Source organism: Echiichthys vipera (assembly GCF_963691815.1).
Source record: "Echiichthys vipera genome assembly, chromosome: 9".
Lineage (NCBI taxonomy): Eukaryota > Metazoa > Chordata > Actinopteri > Perciformes > Trachinidae > Echiichthys > Echiichthys vipera.
This window is the reverse complement of record NC_139834.1, coordinates 26,764,771-26,781,607: the sequence shown is the minus strand read 5'-3', so window position 1 is coordinate 26,781,607 and position 16,837 is coordinate 26,764,771. Positions and strand designations below refer to the sequence as shown.

At 40.9% G+C, this 16,837-nt stretch overlaps 1 protein-coding gene across 1 annotated transcript; it reads left to right on the top strand.

Moving 5' to 3' along the window:
• Positions 1-1,060: 1,060 nt before the first annotated feature.
• LOC310951343 (protein-glutamine gamma-glutamyltransferase 5-like) lies at positions 1,061-14,022 on the top strand. The gene is made up of 17 exons (XM_083919522.1): positions 1,061-1,100; positions 1,687-1,875; positions 2,304-2,543; positions 2,636-2,754; positions 2,856-2,984; positions 3,118-3,295; positions 4,634-4,769; positions 5,030-5,133; positions 5,349-5,588; positions 5,746-5,760; positions 5,850-5,873; positions 7,185-7,238; positions 7,466-7,522; positions 8,913-9,122; positions 9,330-9,490; positions 10,448-10,587; positions 12,804-14,022. Exons 1-17 carry the CDS (start codon positions 1,064-1,066, stop codon positions 12,949-12,951), a joined length of 2,181 nt encoding a protein of 726 aa, XP_083775648.1. The 5' UTR covers positions 1,061-1,063; the 3' UTR covers positions 12,952-14,022.
• Positions 14,023-16,837: the final 2,815 nt, after the last annotated feature.

Here is a 16,837-nt window from a genome sequence, read left to right as displayed (position 1 = left end):
ATCATTGTTTTTTTTTTTAATTAAATACCACAGGTGAATAACAGAAGTTTTTACAAGACAAACTCAACGCAGGCAAGACGACGATATAAAGTAGAAGGAATGTCCCTTACATCATTTATAGTATTGCTGCCATCAATCAAAAACAGCAGAAATGGAACAAATTCTGCTCTATCTATGTATAGTAACTAAAGCTGTAAAATGTAGCGCAGTAAAATGTACAATATCTACCAGAGATGTAGTGGACTTAAGTACAGTACTAATGTAATGTGACTGTACTCTGTTACATTCCACCACTGATACATTATATGTGTGTCATCATCATCATCATTCATCCTCAACCGCTTGTCCCAATCGGTGGGTGGAGCCGATCCCAGCTGACATCGGGCGTGAGGCGGGGTACACCCTGGACAGGACGCCAGTCTATCGCAGGGCACATAGAGACGAACAGAGACAGACAACCATTCACACCTACGGGCGATTTTTCAATTCAATTCTCTTTTTATTCTCATCCTTCAAAGGGTGTGTTGTTTCTTTTCCTTTAGGAATTTCAACTTTAACAACTCCAGACTTGGCAAACGTAACCAGCGAAACAAGCTGGTGCAGCAACTGCAGATCATTGCGCTTATCATTGCCAGTATCAACAAAATTTTAAGTCTATGATTAATATCTACTGTCATCAAGCAAAACACCAGAAGTGGTAGCAGTGCTTACTCTACTGTATACTGTATACTGTATGTGTAACAGTAGTGGTAAAAGTAAAAGTAAAAGTTCTTACTTTTGCAGAGTCAATTAAGCTTAATGTTACACTTCCTGAATATTTACACTGTATGGCTAGATTTCACTTGTTGCTCAGGTTTCTGTTAATTCCGTCTGTTTAGCAATTGTGTTAATAAAGTACAGCTGCTGGCTCTTGATGTGCAACAGTGGGCCACTGTTGGACACAAGAAATATGTAAAAAACAACAGAAACACGTCATACAATGATGGGTGGAACGAGAGAGTGAGATCCCCATCAGTTGGAGCATGTTTGTCATTCCTTCAGTCATAACTCCGGCTGTCAGACCATGGACTGCAAGCAACAGGCTACACACTACGCTAGTGGTGAGTGACTTCCTTTGTCGTTTGGTGTTTGCATACTGTTGAGTGTTAAGTTCTTTAAAATTAAATTACGTTTTGTTTGATAGTAGTGATGTAATAGTATCATTTATAACATGTTATGGTGTGTTTAAGACTGGGAGGAATTCAAATCTGGCTGCTATGGAAGTATTATTTCATTACTGCACATAGTATGTTTCCCCTGGATGTGCATGATTTTGCGAACTTTTTCATGACTTAACACGATTACTTTCAGGTATTTTATCGACGAATCTGTTCTCTCTTTTACTACTTTGTTGAAACATGTGACTCCACAAGTATGAGGAACTCATAAATTCACTAGGACAGACTGTAAAGTTATGGGTATACATGGTATGAAGAGCAGTATGCGACGGAGGCAGTGCACTGTTTTTAACATGTGAACAATTGCGTGAAAAGACTGTGAACAGCTGCCTTCTTTGGACTTTATCTCCAAACTAGCGCTCTTTCCTTGTTTCCCTCTTCCTTTCTTTCTTTCAGCTCCTGCTCCACTTCTCTTTTCCTACACTCTTCAGATTAATGTTGTTGTTTTTTTAAATATTCGTTAATCCAGGTCATGATGGCCACTGCCACCTGAAGTTAGTCAACTTTGAGGCTCATGAAAACCACATTTCCCACGACACAGAGGGGTTCAGCAAAAAGCACCTGGTGGTGCGACGGGGGAAACCATTCAAGCTTACGCTGCTGTTTCGCAGCCCATGGAATCCTCGCACAGAGAGCCTGGTCCTGGAAGCTTGGCTAGGTATCACAGATATAATTACATCTTCTCACATTTAAAGCATGTAATTTATGAAAGAAAAAAATGACACAGTCCTACTAGCAATAACCAGCACAACCGGTTCTCATCCCAACTTGTGGGTTTCTAATGTAAAAACATTGACACAAGGGGCACAAACTGCATTGCAAGCTGCCAAAGAACCTTTTACCTTGCCCATCTACAGGCTTAAAGTGTAACTATTGCTCAACACTGGCCACTATTGTAAATGCTAATGCTAAATGTGCTAAAACACAGTTTAACAGTAGCAGTTAGAGTAGAGTCATCAAGTCCGCTTTCTCTGTGATGCCATTGTGTTTTATTGCTTAGGCTTTCAAACGGAAATTATGCTGTAGCTTCACTCAAAGGTTACAGAGTCTCACTTTAAACTGCAAATGTTTTCTTTCACCAAACAGGTGACCTTTCAGTGAGAATGCCGGTCCACTTCTCTGATGAGGAGCGATCCGATCCTCAAAGTTGGTCGGCCAAAATCTACCCGGGCAACATGCATTCAAAGTCTGTCACCATCAGCATCTGCTCCCCTGTTCAATCCTCAGTGGCTATGTATAACCTCCTGCTCCACATAGAGACCGTACAGTACAGAAGGAGCTATGCAGTGGGAACATTTGTGCTGCTCTGCAACCCTTGGCTGAAAGGTGGGTCCATGTAGTAATGTTTCCTGTTATTGGTTCCTGTATTTCCTGTTATCTTGTTACAGTCATTCCACATAGCCTCTATTACCTTTCAGATGACCCCGTATACATACCACAGGATGTCCAAATACAAGAATATATCAAAAGTGATTATGGGTTGGTGTACATGGGCACAAATCTAAACATTAGTAGCAGGCCCTGGTCATTTGGTCAGGTATGTGACGCTCAGCTATCATGAATAGATCATGTATAATTACAAGCATTACTGGCAGTTAAGAGTACAGTACAGCTACAGTTGTGTTTCCATGTGTGCAGTATGAGCCTGGGGTGCTCGAGGCATGTCTGAAGCTCCTGCAGGTCAGCCCACAGCATCTCGAAGACAAAGACAAGGACTACGTTCGACGAGGAGACCCTGTCTACCTCAGCAGGGTTATATGTGCTATGGTGAGAGACAACACTCAAAAAATACTGTAGATGCGATAAATAATTTAATATCAATAACGTGACTGTAATTGATTGAAGTTTACTGCATTGAAGAAACAAAGAAAAGTCAGTAATGTGTCTCCTTCTTTCCAAGGTGAACTCTAATGATGACCTGGGTATTTTGGAGGGGAAGTGGCAGGGATGCTACAAAGATGGTGTCAAGCCTACAGACTGGAGCAGCAGCGCTGACATCATTCACCGCTGGGTCTCGACTAACTGCACCCCTGTGCGCTATGGGCAGTGCTGGGTCTTTGCATCCGTCCTCTGCACAGGTACTTTAAATTATTAGGACACAACAGTGCAAATGCTAAAATGATGGGTGTTATTGAGCTATCTCCAATGAAGAGCAGTTACGCTGCATCTAATTGAATTTGAACGGTTCTTATGAGTGAGGAAGTTATGAAAAGTTTCAGTATCTTTTGGGTCCTCAGTACCTGCCAAGTGTGAAGTCGATTGGATGAACGGTTCTTGAGATATACAAAGAACGATCAAACGTGTATACACAGACACAGAGATTCCTGCCTTTATTAGTTAGATAATGATGCTAGATCGCCAAATGGCACCAAGTTTGTCATGGCCACTCAGACATCATATCATTGAGGAGATATGACATGTTTTGCAATATAAGCCCCAACTACAGCATTAGAGGAAACTCTGAGGGCCAGTTAAAGCAAAACTGTGTGAAAAACCCCCAAAACAAAACTTTGTCCAGCTTGGTCATGAGACAGCCTGTATCAAATTTGGTGATGGTTAAAATCTAGGAAAAATAAAGATTTTGGATACTGAGACAGTTCAAAGGTTACATGCCAAAATGTGAAGTTTGTTGTTACATTGCCACCATCTAGCCAAACTGAACTAAATTTGGTACTGCATATAATTGGTTCCCTAGCAATACACTCAGCAAGTGTGAAGTAGATCGGACAAACGGTTCTCAAGACAGGGGAATGATAGACAGACACACAGATATCCCTTTATTATTCCTTCCTTTAGTTAGATAATAATGATACTTGCATTGTTCTATGTTATTTATCAGTTCCATCTCATCTATTAATCATTTATTCCTCAAGAAATCAGCACGAGGGTCATTGAATAGTTTGAGTATTAAAATGATGTGAATCATATGCTATTGTCCGCACAGTCACCAAATCACAACCCGATTAAACACCTATAGGAGAGAAATGAGGGAATAGTATTTGTAGAATGCTGATCAGGGAAGGTGGGGTGATTTTAAAAATGTATTGTGTGAATGTCATTAAATCCCACATTTTCTTTCATTAAAGAGATGTATGGTTTAGTTAAAATACAAACAAATATTTGTTCTAGCTTACCTCTGTTGGTGTCTGCAGTTTTCAGACAGACTGTGGTAAAAACTTAAACTATAAACTCTGCATGGTTATCTATCATTAGAGTGAGAGAGCATATGTATTTATTTTTGTATTTTGGTTGGACTGACCTTTAAAATATCACTGTCACCACTAGCTGATTTGCATTTTGTTTTATTTTTACTAAACAAACTTAACATTTCAGGCCTCTTTTGTCAGTACAGAGGACTTCAAAATCTTGGTCTCTCCAGTTTTTCTTTCTCCTTTTTACTTTTTCTTTTTTTTCAGTGATGAGAGTGCTGGGGATTCCCTCCAGGGTGGTGACAGTTTTTAACGCAGCCCACGATGTTGACGGCAACTTGAAAATTCAAGAATATTATTCGAGCACAGGGGAAAAGCTCAACCTTTCACAGGACAGCATTTGGTTGGTGTCTTCATGAGGCATTATATTATTTTTTCAAATTATATTTCAGTATATTGGTGTCTGTTTTAACATTTACCTAGTGATTGTTGCTTTATATAAATATATGAACTAAAGAAGAACACAGGCCAACATTTCTAGTCACCAATGTCAACGCTTTAGTGCATTTCCCTATGGTGTATAGTATTCATGTGCATGCATGTCCATGTTTATTGGTTTATTTTTGAGAGTGTACATAAATGATTGTGCATACGTCCTTGCAGGAACTTCCATGTGTGGGCAGAGTGCTGGATGAGAAGACCAGACCTTGGTGCAGGGTATGACGGCTGGCAGGTAGTGGACCCGACCCCCCAGGAGAAGAGTGCAGGTGGGTCCCTGCCTCAAGGAGGTTTCAGCAGCTGTCATTTTAATTCCAATTTTTCAATTTAATGTCTTCAAATTTGGACAGAAATCTTAAACACCTGATCAAAGCTGAACGCGACATGAGAATTTTCTTCTAAATGTCAAAGAAAGTGGAAATGAATGGATAATGTAATTTATTTGTGAACACTAATGGAACAGTAAACACACATTTCTCTGCAGGGATATTCTGCTGTGGCCCTTGCCCAGTAGCTGCCATCCAGCACCATAACCTTGGCACCCCTTATGACACCCCGTTCCTCTATGCCTCTGTTGATGCTGACGTTGTACAGATGATCGTGCGCAATGGACGGGTGGTGGGGAAGAAGGTAGACAGTGAGAGGGTGGGACAGCTGATCTACACCAAGAGAATCGGCTTTGACGGCCCAGAGAATCTGACACAGTATTATAAGAGCAACAAAAGTAAGACCACATACAGTCCAGTGTATGTTCTTTAAAAAGAAGTCTTTTAGCATGATGCAAATGTACTATGCAGACTCAGATACAGTAGAAGTAAGGTGTTTTCTGTCTTTGACCTACATGTGTGGTAAAGTTTCTCTACCTTTTTTCCCCTTTTCAGGGAGGCAACCAGCAGGTCAGTGTTGTATGATAAAGCATCTTTACCCTCCATCTATGGAATATACCCGTCTTTTTCATTTCGCTCCATTTTCTGTTCTTCTTCAGCCAGGACAAAGCAAGGGATGTATGGTGAGTGGCTGCGTAACAAGGTATCCTCACCTGCCTTTCCACATGCAACATGGATGTAGCGTCATGCTGCCAGAGCGCTCTAGCACTTTTTTCTCTGAGTGAGAAAAACAGAGTAGTTGCAGTTTGAATAATCTGGTTGACATGAATAGATTTGTTTGAGTTCTCCAAGATTTTACCATTATTAAGTGTATGTCATTCAAGACATTTAAGGTGACGTAATTGATTCATGACATCAACTCATGAACTAACTAATAACATGAAAGAAATCACCTTGAAATTCCCGGTAGCTGTCAAAAAGCCGTAAAAGACTGAATGATAGCGGAGAAAGACGGTATGATAGCGGCACTGTTCATACCAGCAGCGATGTGAATTTGCGACATAAAAGGTTTGAATGTAGTCACAACAGCTCAGGAGGAGTCCCGTGTCTTGTTTCCGCTGCTCAACAACAAATAGCCGTACAGTACACAAGTTTTATAAATCCCCCCCGAAAATGATTGATGTACCGCTGTCGCAAAGACACCTTGTTACAGATGTCTTTTTCCGGTTTTCTCAGACCTAACGATACCAACAACACAGGACACAATGCATTTTTTTAAACAAACTGTGCCGTGGAGAAGGGGATACCATATTTTATATCCTCTGACTTTCATATGAACAAGTGACATTAAATATTATGTACTAGTAAGTTACTTGTTCATGTAAGCAACATGGCTAATGTTACCGCCAGCAGCCTGCCTGTCCAAAGCAAGAAACAACCGTAAGAAAACCCAATTTGAAGTAGCATCACCTGGTAGTATTAATGAGAGGCGGGTTTTGTTACTTACAGATGTAACCTTGTAGGACAAACTGTTTTATCACTCTCCCTCTTCTCCTCCTTCGTCAGTGGGTCTCTTTCTTTTGCCGGACAGAGTTTCCACTGTTACTCCGGTTGTTCCACTGTCCGCCCATTTACAGTACCTGATGATAGCTACTGTAAGCAATTTTGTTGAATTGCCTCTTAGCGAAATTGTCTCTGGTAAGCAGTGATGCAGTGTATGCTCCTAGACATTTTACCTTGTTTAGTATAGGTGCTTTCCTCTTCCTTTTTTCTATCAAGCAAGCTTTCATTTTCCCAAGTCATCGTTCGTTATACAGAATCGTAAGAATCGTCACACGGATGTTGTCATTAGTCTATAGTCATTCAGTCATTACATTGTGCAATCAACCTTTTTCTTCAAACTTGTTCATTGACACTTTAAATGCTCTTTGCTTCTTATGGTCTGTTGAGGGCATAACTTTTGTTTCTTCAAAACAAATCTTTCACTTTTACAGCGTTATATTGTAGCCATTCTCCTCGACAGTCCTACAGGATGGAAAGTCATGCAGGTAAGCCAATATATTAATCATACTGTCAGAAAACATGTCAAGACACGATTTTTCCTTCATTTCCACAATATGACAGTGTATGTTGAGTTGTTTAGAAAGGTACGACTGAAAGGTACAGTGCTAACACTGTCATAGTCAGAGGTTCAGTTCTCAATGGTAAGTAGAGGGAAGTAGTTAGCTTTGATGCTGTCACTTTGTTCATGACAAAGTCTCTCTCACTTTTACAGCATTATGTTCTAGATCTCTTGGAAATCCTGGAGGAGGCCAAGAGGAAGAGGAAGCAGGTAAGCTTTCATACAACTCATACTGTAGTAATACTGTTGTACTGCATACTTCTTTTATAATACTCTTACTGTCACAAAACATTTGTCAAGTCACCGTTTTTCCTTAATTTATAATTTAAAAACAGTGTATATTGAGGTGTTTATATGCCACTGAAAGGTACTTTTTTGTCAGTGGTAACATTATTAGATTCAGTTAGTGTCACAGTTCAGTTGTAACACTAATTTATCCAGTATCCGTGGTGAAATCCAATTAGCAGAGGTGTTTCCAAACAGGTGTATTTAGTCGCTTGCTTTGACACAACCACTGGCTTATATAAATGTATGTGTTAGTTTGGATGAATGCTTCAAGAAGCAAACAAACTTTCACTCTCTAATTATAGTAGGATAACACGCAACTCTACAGCAAAAGTATTTCACATTTGCAGTTCCACATCGTATTTAAAGAGGTTTTCACCTAAGAGTGTGCACATGGGTGTGGGACAGATTTGTAAGTGTTTCCAGGGAAGCCAAATCAAATTTACGGATACATTTAAAATAAATAATTTGATAGTTATAGTTAGTCATTTAGAGATGAAAAGAGCACATTTTCCATAACTCTTTTTCCAATTTATTGATTGATGTTAATTCTATAAATCCACATAGCAGACCTTTGTCACACTTTTGGAACTTCTTTAGCTATTAAATTCAAAACTTTTACCTATACAACTAAAAAACTGGCATATGTGAGTAAAATCCCCCTGACTTCTTAAAAAGGGTCCCACTGGCATCTCTAGCAGTGATATTAGTGTGTGCAAATAAGAAAGTTTGGACAAAAACATTGTCATCATTTTTGTTATCCCCCCAGTATGAGGGGGCTGTCCGTCCGTCCGTCCGTCCGTCCCATTCCTGTGACAGCTTTGAAGGAATGTCTTCAAATGTGGCATAAAAGTTTACTTGGGCTCAAGGATGAAGTAGTAGATTTGGCAGGTCAAAGGTCACGGTGACCTCACAAAACACATTTTTGACCAAAACTCAAGAATTCATATGTTAATTATGACACAGCTTCACACAATAGGATGAAATGATGAGTCAATGACATTTTTTAAAACCCTCACTACATATATTATGTAAATCTGCACAGAAATGGATGTAAACTTGACTGGTTATTGCAGACATATAACTGCAAGGTGGCTAATCGTTTTGGGATTTTTTTTTACCTCACCTCTGTGAATGAGGCAGCTGAACCCACTAATTTGAAGGGATGTCTACAGTCTTTAGGTCTTATAGAGTTTGATCAAACACAAACATCAAAATGTTCAAGGACTGAACCTATCATGTAAATATGCACAGTTCGCACCAATAGCACTTCATCTTTCACCTCTTTTCCTCATCTCACCTTCATCTTCACGAGAAATGTCATCCGGTCTGGAGGTGTCTCTAAGTATAGATGGGGTGCCAACAGTGGGTGAGAGCATCATCATGTGCGTGACGGTCACAAACCAGTCAGGCAGCCCCAGGGACCTGATGGAACACCTCAACGCTCAGCTGAAAGATTACAACAGCAACCCACAGGAGAGCTTCTGGAAAAGACACAAAGAAGTGCACATAAAGCCGGGTGAAGGTGAGGAGAGGACGGCATGAATGTGTTCAGGCTCTGACACTAATGTTGGATTACCTTATTTAATAGCATTTCCTTTTTAGTACACATACGGTTTGATAAATAGCCTCTACTGAAACGTAAAAAACAAACACGAGGGATTGTTTGCATCTATAACTTTGATTTCCTTCTCTCATGTTCAGTTTTTCACATCCTTTACATTCTCTGCAGTTCTGAAGCGCAACCACACCATCACTTCCTCTGAGTATGAGTCGGTCCTGGCAGGCGATGACATTGTGCACGTGGCAGTGGTGATAAAGGACGTGAGGACAGAAGAAAGAGTTCTGGCCACACAGGAGTTCAACATAACATCACCAAAGATAACCATAGAGGTACAGCGGCATCCATCAAAAACCATGTCCTCCTTTCTTTTTCATCTTTACCGCTGTTCACTCTGAACTCCTGTCTCCTGTTTCAGGAGATACATATTTCATATCACAGAAGTATTCAGTATCAATCACCCCTCTGCATTTTGGTGACCTAAATCTTAGAACCTTTCTAAATTATGTCATGACCTTCATGTTACATATAAGATGCACAGAAGTTTTCATGCAGTGTTAAATCATAATAAACATTGTACAGTATAAATGCTATACGCAGGCACTAAGTATGGGTCTGTAAGTCAAAAGAGGAAGTATTTTGCAGCTGGGCTTTTAATCCCCCAAGGTAAAATTCTGGTATAGGGGATAAATGTTCTGGCCAGTTTGTATTTCTATAAACCAATAACAGTCGTCTTGGGTGGCGCTAAGCCACGGATGCACCGCAGTGCCCTTGACCTTGATCAAATAGAGCTTCACTCTATAGTCAGACAATCCAGCTAATAGCCCATCTGGATCAAGTTCAGCTGACTTAAGGTCAGTGTTACCATGATGAGTAATTAGAACTGGCATCACATGAGAGTTTTATATTCAGGTTATTCAGCCTAAAACAAGAAGTAAGCCTTCTAATATCAGAAGATACAACTATAATTTAGCCTCTACACTTAACCATGATAATCATTGACACACATTTGCATGGAATGAACAATGAAACATTATCTGGCTGCTCTTTTCGGTGTAGTCTGATTATTATTAAAAAAAAAATTCAATGTTCCCTGACCAAGAGGACAGTCCTAACTTGCCGGATGACACCCAAACAATAGCTTCCTTATCTGCTGGGAGCAGGAACGCTGCTTTGTGAAAAAAAAGCATGAACAAAAATGTCAAATGAGAACAATGACCTCAGAAAATGTAGTCTGCCAAGCAAATAGAGGACTTTGTCATCTGGAGTCTTATATGGCTTTTCCACAGGTCGAAGGAGGAGACAGCATCCAGTTGAGGAAGGAGCACACAGCTCAGGTGTCCTTCATCAGCACATTTAGCAAAACTCTGAGTGGAGCTGTGCTGACCTTAGAGGGATCCGGCTTGTTACAGGGCAAACATGAAGCCAGGTGAGTCTGTTTACAATTGGATCTCAGGAAATACAACAAATCCTGATTCTCAAGCGATACTTCTTGTTACCTGCATGATCACGTACAGGTCAGCATTCCAGTGTCTTTGTCGTTGAGCTGGGTGGAAACAATGGTTTGTAGTGTCTGGGAATGCTGTCAGGTATGTTTTTGCAGCAGCTGCAGGAGCATAATGTTACAAACAAATGTAGCTGTGTTGCTCTGTGGGATGTAAGGCACCGTCATCCTCAAGGGTCAATGCAATGATCCAGTCTTATTTGTCTATGCTTATTTCAAATTTATGTTTATTTATTGGCAAAGCAGGTTGTGCTAAGGTTTCAATTTTAATGTACAGTAGGGGTTCATGTTGAAAAAAGGACAGCAGATGGTTTACATGTAATGCATACATGCAATAGAAAGATAAATAAAATAATAATTTGAAAAGGTGACAGTAGCTTAATAATTGAAGGTAACGATGAGAGCCACAGAAAAAACATTAATGAAAAAAAGCCAAAAATCAAAAAGTGAGCATAGTTCACATCCATGTGCTGTTGTGCCTTTTTTGGTGTGTGTTTTTAAAGAAAGGAGATGTCACCTCAATAACGTGATTCTCAGTGGGGTGCTAAAGCCAAATTCCAATGAGTTGACAAGAGACAAGAAAGCACATCTCAAATGTAAAGTCAAATGTGAGTATTTCTTCCTCCTCAACTTTACATTTGAGATGTCATAACTTTTCACATTTTTTGGAACATGCTCAATTTAACTGTGTGTGTGTGTGTGTGTGTGTGTGTGTGTGTGTGTGTGTGTGTGTGTGTGTGTGTGTGTGTGTGTGTGTGTGTGTGTGTGTGTGTGTGTGTGTGTGTGTGTGTGTGTGTGTGTGTGTGTGTGTGTGTGTGTGTGTGTGTGTGTGTGTGTGTGTGTGCGTGCGTGCGTGCGTGCGTGCGTGCGTGCGTGCGTGCGTGCGTGCGTGCGTGCGTGCGTGCGTGCGTGCGTGCGTGCGTGCGTGCGTGCGTTTGTTTGTTTGTTTGTGTCATCATTGCAAAAATGTGAACCGGGAGACACCTACTGTATTATTATTAGTATTGAGTATTTGCCAGGATTTTTGTCCGTCTGTCACCAGAAAGTGCCGCAGCCATGCATGACACAGTAACAAAACCTTACAGGTGTGATGAGATCCATGCAAAGGCAGGAGGTAGAAAGGTGGGAAGGGGTCATTGCTCCACCAGTCCAAAGTTTGGGACCTCCAATTGCGCAAATTGCACTAAAATACCTGTCAAAGGGAAACCTCCTACTAGTGAATCCGGGGTTGGTCGACCTCCCCCTGAAAATGCAGCATTTCTCTCTCAACATATGTGTCAGGGGAAGAGGGAGCGTCAGAGGTCAGGCAGGGGGAAGAGGATGGGACTTTCAAGGTAGCGCTGAGTGTTCTAATGCAAGAAAGGTAAAATTGTTTTAACAGGAAAATTTTGTCAATTAAGTTTTATATTGCGCTTTACAGAGTCCAGGTTTCATTCATTCCCACAGACATACATGGTGGTGGTAAACTACGATAGTAGTCACAGCTGCCTTGTGGCTGCTAATCAGCAGTCTACAGCCCCTCTGACCACTTCCCCATACATACAGCAGTCACACATTGACACGAGGCAAGGTGGGTGAAGTGACTTGCCCAAGGCCACAACGACCATGACACAAGTAGGGCAGGGCTCAAACCGCCAACCCTTCGGACATTGGCCGACTCGCTCTACCAACTGAGTCACAGCCAGTTTAACATCCATCTTTCCCTGGTTTGGTCTTATTTCCAGTGGTTTCAAGTAAATGTTTCAACCCAGATAAAAATGAGCCCGCTAATTCATCTAGTTACCGTAATAGGTCATACATCACCATGCTAAATACCGAAACTATAAAACAGTTTTGGTACTTGCTTTTCTGGCTTGAGAAAGAGCAGAACATTAACCAGAGAGATTTCTGCACCTAGCAAAGGATATCTTGAATTATCTGTGGTATTAATCAACACTCATCGCCCACACACACAGATATATTATAATCATTTGTACTGTGGAACATAACATATCTTGCCACCTGTCTATTTTATTCATTGTCCAATATTATTAACGACGACTGTTTCAGGGGCTGCTCTGGAAATATACAGTGGTTCTTTGTGAGAGTTTAAATGTGGAAAGATTAAGTATCTTTTCTTTCTCTCTCTCTCTCCTTCCCAGACTGGCTCTCCTGAACCCGGGTGAGAAGATAGAGAAGAAGGTGTCCATCACGGCCTCTTCACCTGGCACTAAACTGCTGATGGCCACTTTCTCACACAGCAACAGCCCAAGCGTTGTTGCCAAGGGCTTCCACAAAGTCTCTGCCTGACACTGAAGAGTCCGTCTTTCCAAGCCTCAAAGACGAAAGATTAATTTCTTTGATTTGACACATGCAAGGAGCATGAGTTTTTTGTTCTTTTGATATTGGATTTTATGAACACAGCTCAGCCAAAAATGGCTATGTCCTGGTGTAGTGTGTTTAGGCAGTCTCAGCAATCCAATCTGAACAATGTATATACTTTGTGTATATTTCTGTGATTAGATCTTTTAAAAAAAATAACAAAACATATTCAATAGATTATAGCTATGCTAAAGGTTTTGCATTCATGCACTATGCTATGCACAAAAACGTATATGAATAGAATATTATATTCTTAAAGGAGGATATTCTTAGTGTGAGTGGAAGTGTGTGTCTTCAAACAGAGAAATACACGCTGCATATTAGCAGCAGGTAGAGTTCTGTTTCAGTGTTCATCTTGCCAGTCGTGTCGATGAACATATTTACCCTCCAGGTACCCATATCACAGGACAGCTGCCTTTGAGGTAGGTGTGTGTGTGTGTGTGTGTGTGTGTGTGTGTGTGTGTGTGTGTGTGTGTGTGTGTGTGTGTGTGTGTGTGTGTGTGTGTGTGTGTGTGTGTGTGTGTGTGTGTGTGTGTGTGTGTGTGTGTGTGTGTGTGTGTGTGTGTGTGTGTGTGTCTGTGTGCGTGTGTGTGTTCAAAATTTGAGCATACGGTATATGCTGCCTATTAAATGGGCATGCCAGAGGTTAATTTATTGCACTGTGATTATGTTTGGACACTTGAAAGAGACACTTCCCATAAATGTTACGCCATAGCATCTTTTGTTGAGCCCCTCCTGGTCTTTCAAACTCTGTGCGTACACCACTAGGTGGCAGCATTGGAGTAAGTTAAGCTTTTCAGCTCATGCGGTGATGAACTGTAAGGATGAAGTGTGAGGGGGCTACATGAATTGTTTTTGCTCCCCTTTTTAACTGTATCTGCTGTGAAAGAAGCCAGACTTACTTAAGCACTACTTGAACACTTTCACTGAAGAGCACTGTAAATGTGTCCTATGGTGTGACATAAAATACATCAAGATTTTCATATACTGTCTTTTATTTGATATGACATTTTGAATAACACTATTTTGACCCATGATTTTAACTTGGACATGTTCAATCAATGCAAGTCAGACTTTGCAGTCATCCTTGTAAAACTGTTGAAAATTGTACCAAATTAAGATGAGTGATGTCTTTATCTCCCCTAATTAAATACTGAACTGTTTTTATTGAAGATATTTTGAGATAAACATACATTTTTGGTTCTTTTATGCGTGTAACACTATAAGGCATTGTGTCACACTAAAGAACAGAAATGGTAGATATTGCATGAAAGAGGAAGCAAGGAAGTCTTTCTGGAGACTGTGGGGTTGCGTTTAGAATAATAGTGCCTTTTCTATTGCCCTGCATCTTCTTTTTTTTTTTTAGATTCTTTCAATTTTTAACGTAATTCATCCTGCTTTCTTTTCGGCACCAAGTTTATTTGGTTGTTTAGTTGATTCTCCTAATGATAAAGGAAACTATGTCCACGATAAAAGCTGGAATCGAACTAGGATGAATAATATCCTCAATATTAATATCCTCTCTCTCTTGTTGATTTGATATTTCATCCAGTCCACTACGATGATATGCTAAATGCTAATGCTTGGTGGCTAAACCGTACAGCAATGTTACACCAGCGAAAATCGTGCTCATACATTTATTTTTAGAATGATTGTTTTATTCACAAACATCAGCGCTAGGCTATCCCGCCATTAGGTTCACAACATAATGTTGGCTGCTGGGAAGTCAACTCGACTAATGCTAATTAGCTAGCACTACAGCCCTGTGCTCGCTGCTGGGAGATTTTGCTGTGGAGGAAGTGAACACCAGCTCTGAGACTCTGGTGTTAGCCTTCGATTAGCGACAGTACCATCTCCACACACTTACCAATCTGAGCCAGGCTATAACAAGGTAACAGGAACCAAAAAGCAATCTCTTAACATTTAATCAACTTGTATCAAGTAAATCAGTTATAATAACTCATGAGATGGCTGAACAATTTTTTCATTCAGTTGGCTCAATTTGTTATGGCAACAGTTTTTATAGCGCAAAAGCATTATTTCCCCATGTAAGGGAAGCTTTATTTTTATTAGAAGATTTTCCAAACTCTAACCCTGAGTCTCCTTCACGGTGTACAAACCATCCACCATCCAACAACAACAACAGCAGCTGAAAAGTCATTTTGCCACAGGAGAGACACTGAAAGAGAAGCTACTTTACTGTAGGAGTTCAGAAATGGGTCTATCAGATAGCCTGTAAAACTATACTGAGTGAGTTCGGACAAGGGCACTTTACTGCTCGCCCTGCACTTTTCCCTGTCAATATAATGGGCTTATAAAGGGAACGATATAGAAGATCTCAGGTCTGTATTTGGGCATTTAATTTCAGGCAGGTCTGAGAGGTTTAGAGATGCTTTACTTTAAGTCTGCACGGAAGCTTCTAGACGAGGATTGTTCTGACCTAAAGGATTCCAGGCTGACATGTGTGTACCGAACAGCTTGTGATCTCACCTCGGTGTCAGGGAGATTGAAGCAGAGGTGTTGACAGACGGAGACGATAATCAGACTCCACGCTTGCCGATTTTCAGACAAATTAAACGTCAGGGGAAAGCAGAGAGCGGGACCGCTGGGCTGCTTTGAAAAGCTGAGGCTATCATAAATTATTAATGGCTCCCCATCACAGCCCCCCTCTCCTCATCCCTTGCTCTTTTCAACCATCCTGTTCTTCATCCATCCCTCCCTCCTCTGTGTTGATAGTACTTCTTCCTCACTTTGTTCTTTGTCCTCTGTCATCTCTCCCTTCCTTCTCCCTCTGTGCCAATCACCTCCTCTTTTCATCCCTCCTGCCTCCCTCCTTTGTCTGCAGTCTATATCTGTCTTCCCTCCCTCTGTTCTCCTCCTCCTTTCTACCTTCTTTTTGACTTCACTGATTTTCATCCCTCCCATCCAGCTGCTTTTTATTACCTCTACCCTCCTTAATCTTAATCACTTTTTCCTCTTCTGCATATCCCTCTCTCCTTTTCATAGTTTTTCTGTCCATCCTCCCTTACTTCATCCTTTCCTCCCCTTTTACCCTTCTTGTCTCCTGTTTCATATATTCTGATTTGATTTGTAATGGCTCTGTTATTCTCTGCCCTCCTCTCTTTGTCATTTCTTGTGTGAAACCATTCTTGTCAATAGCTGCATTAGCTAAAAGGCCTTTTCATGGGTTTGGTTGGAGTATTGGGTATTAGAGGCTTATTTTAGTTACTTTAAACCCAAACTTTGGCCATAAGCGAATATCCTCCAACCCAGCCCAGTATTCAATGAATTGCATTCATATTGGACAGTTATGCACCTCATAATTCACATCCAATGCCAGAGTTCAGTGCTAACACATACATTTCATACCCTTTATGTAGAGAGCTGTAACGTAGGGGTGTATAACTTTACTTACCTTTACCATGATGCGTAGATATTAATAGAAAGTATGAAAAGTTATCATTGTTTTGCTCCACAGGTTAAAGTGTAATTGTTGAAATGAGCTACAGGCTCAGACTCTAGCCCCTTTCCACACTGCCTATTCATTGTGGAGCTGTTGTGCCTTTATTATGCCCTACCATCTGTGTGACGTGTTCAGAGACAGAATGGGGGGGCAGATCTGTTGAGCCTCTGAGATGCTGGCAGAAGTAGTCACAGAGCTGCAACAGTGCCGAGCCCACGTGTCTGTGAATGGGACAGCTGGCACGGTCGACCCACAGGCAGGTGAAAAAGTGACAAACGGCGTGAAGAGTAGTCAGAGTTATTAATAACTTACAGAAACAAAGCATGCAATAGCCTACCACCTCTTCCCTTT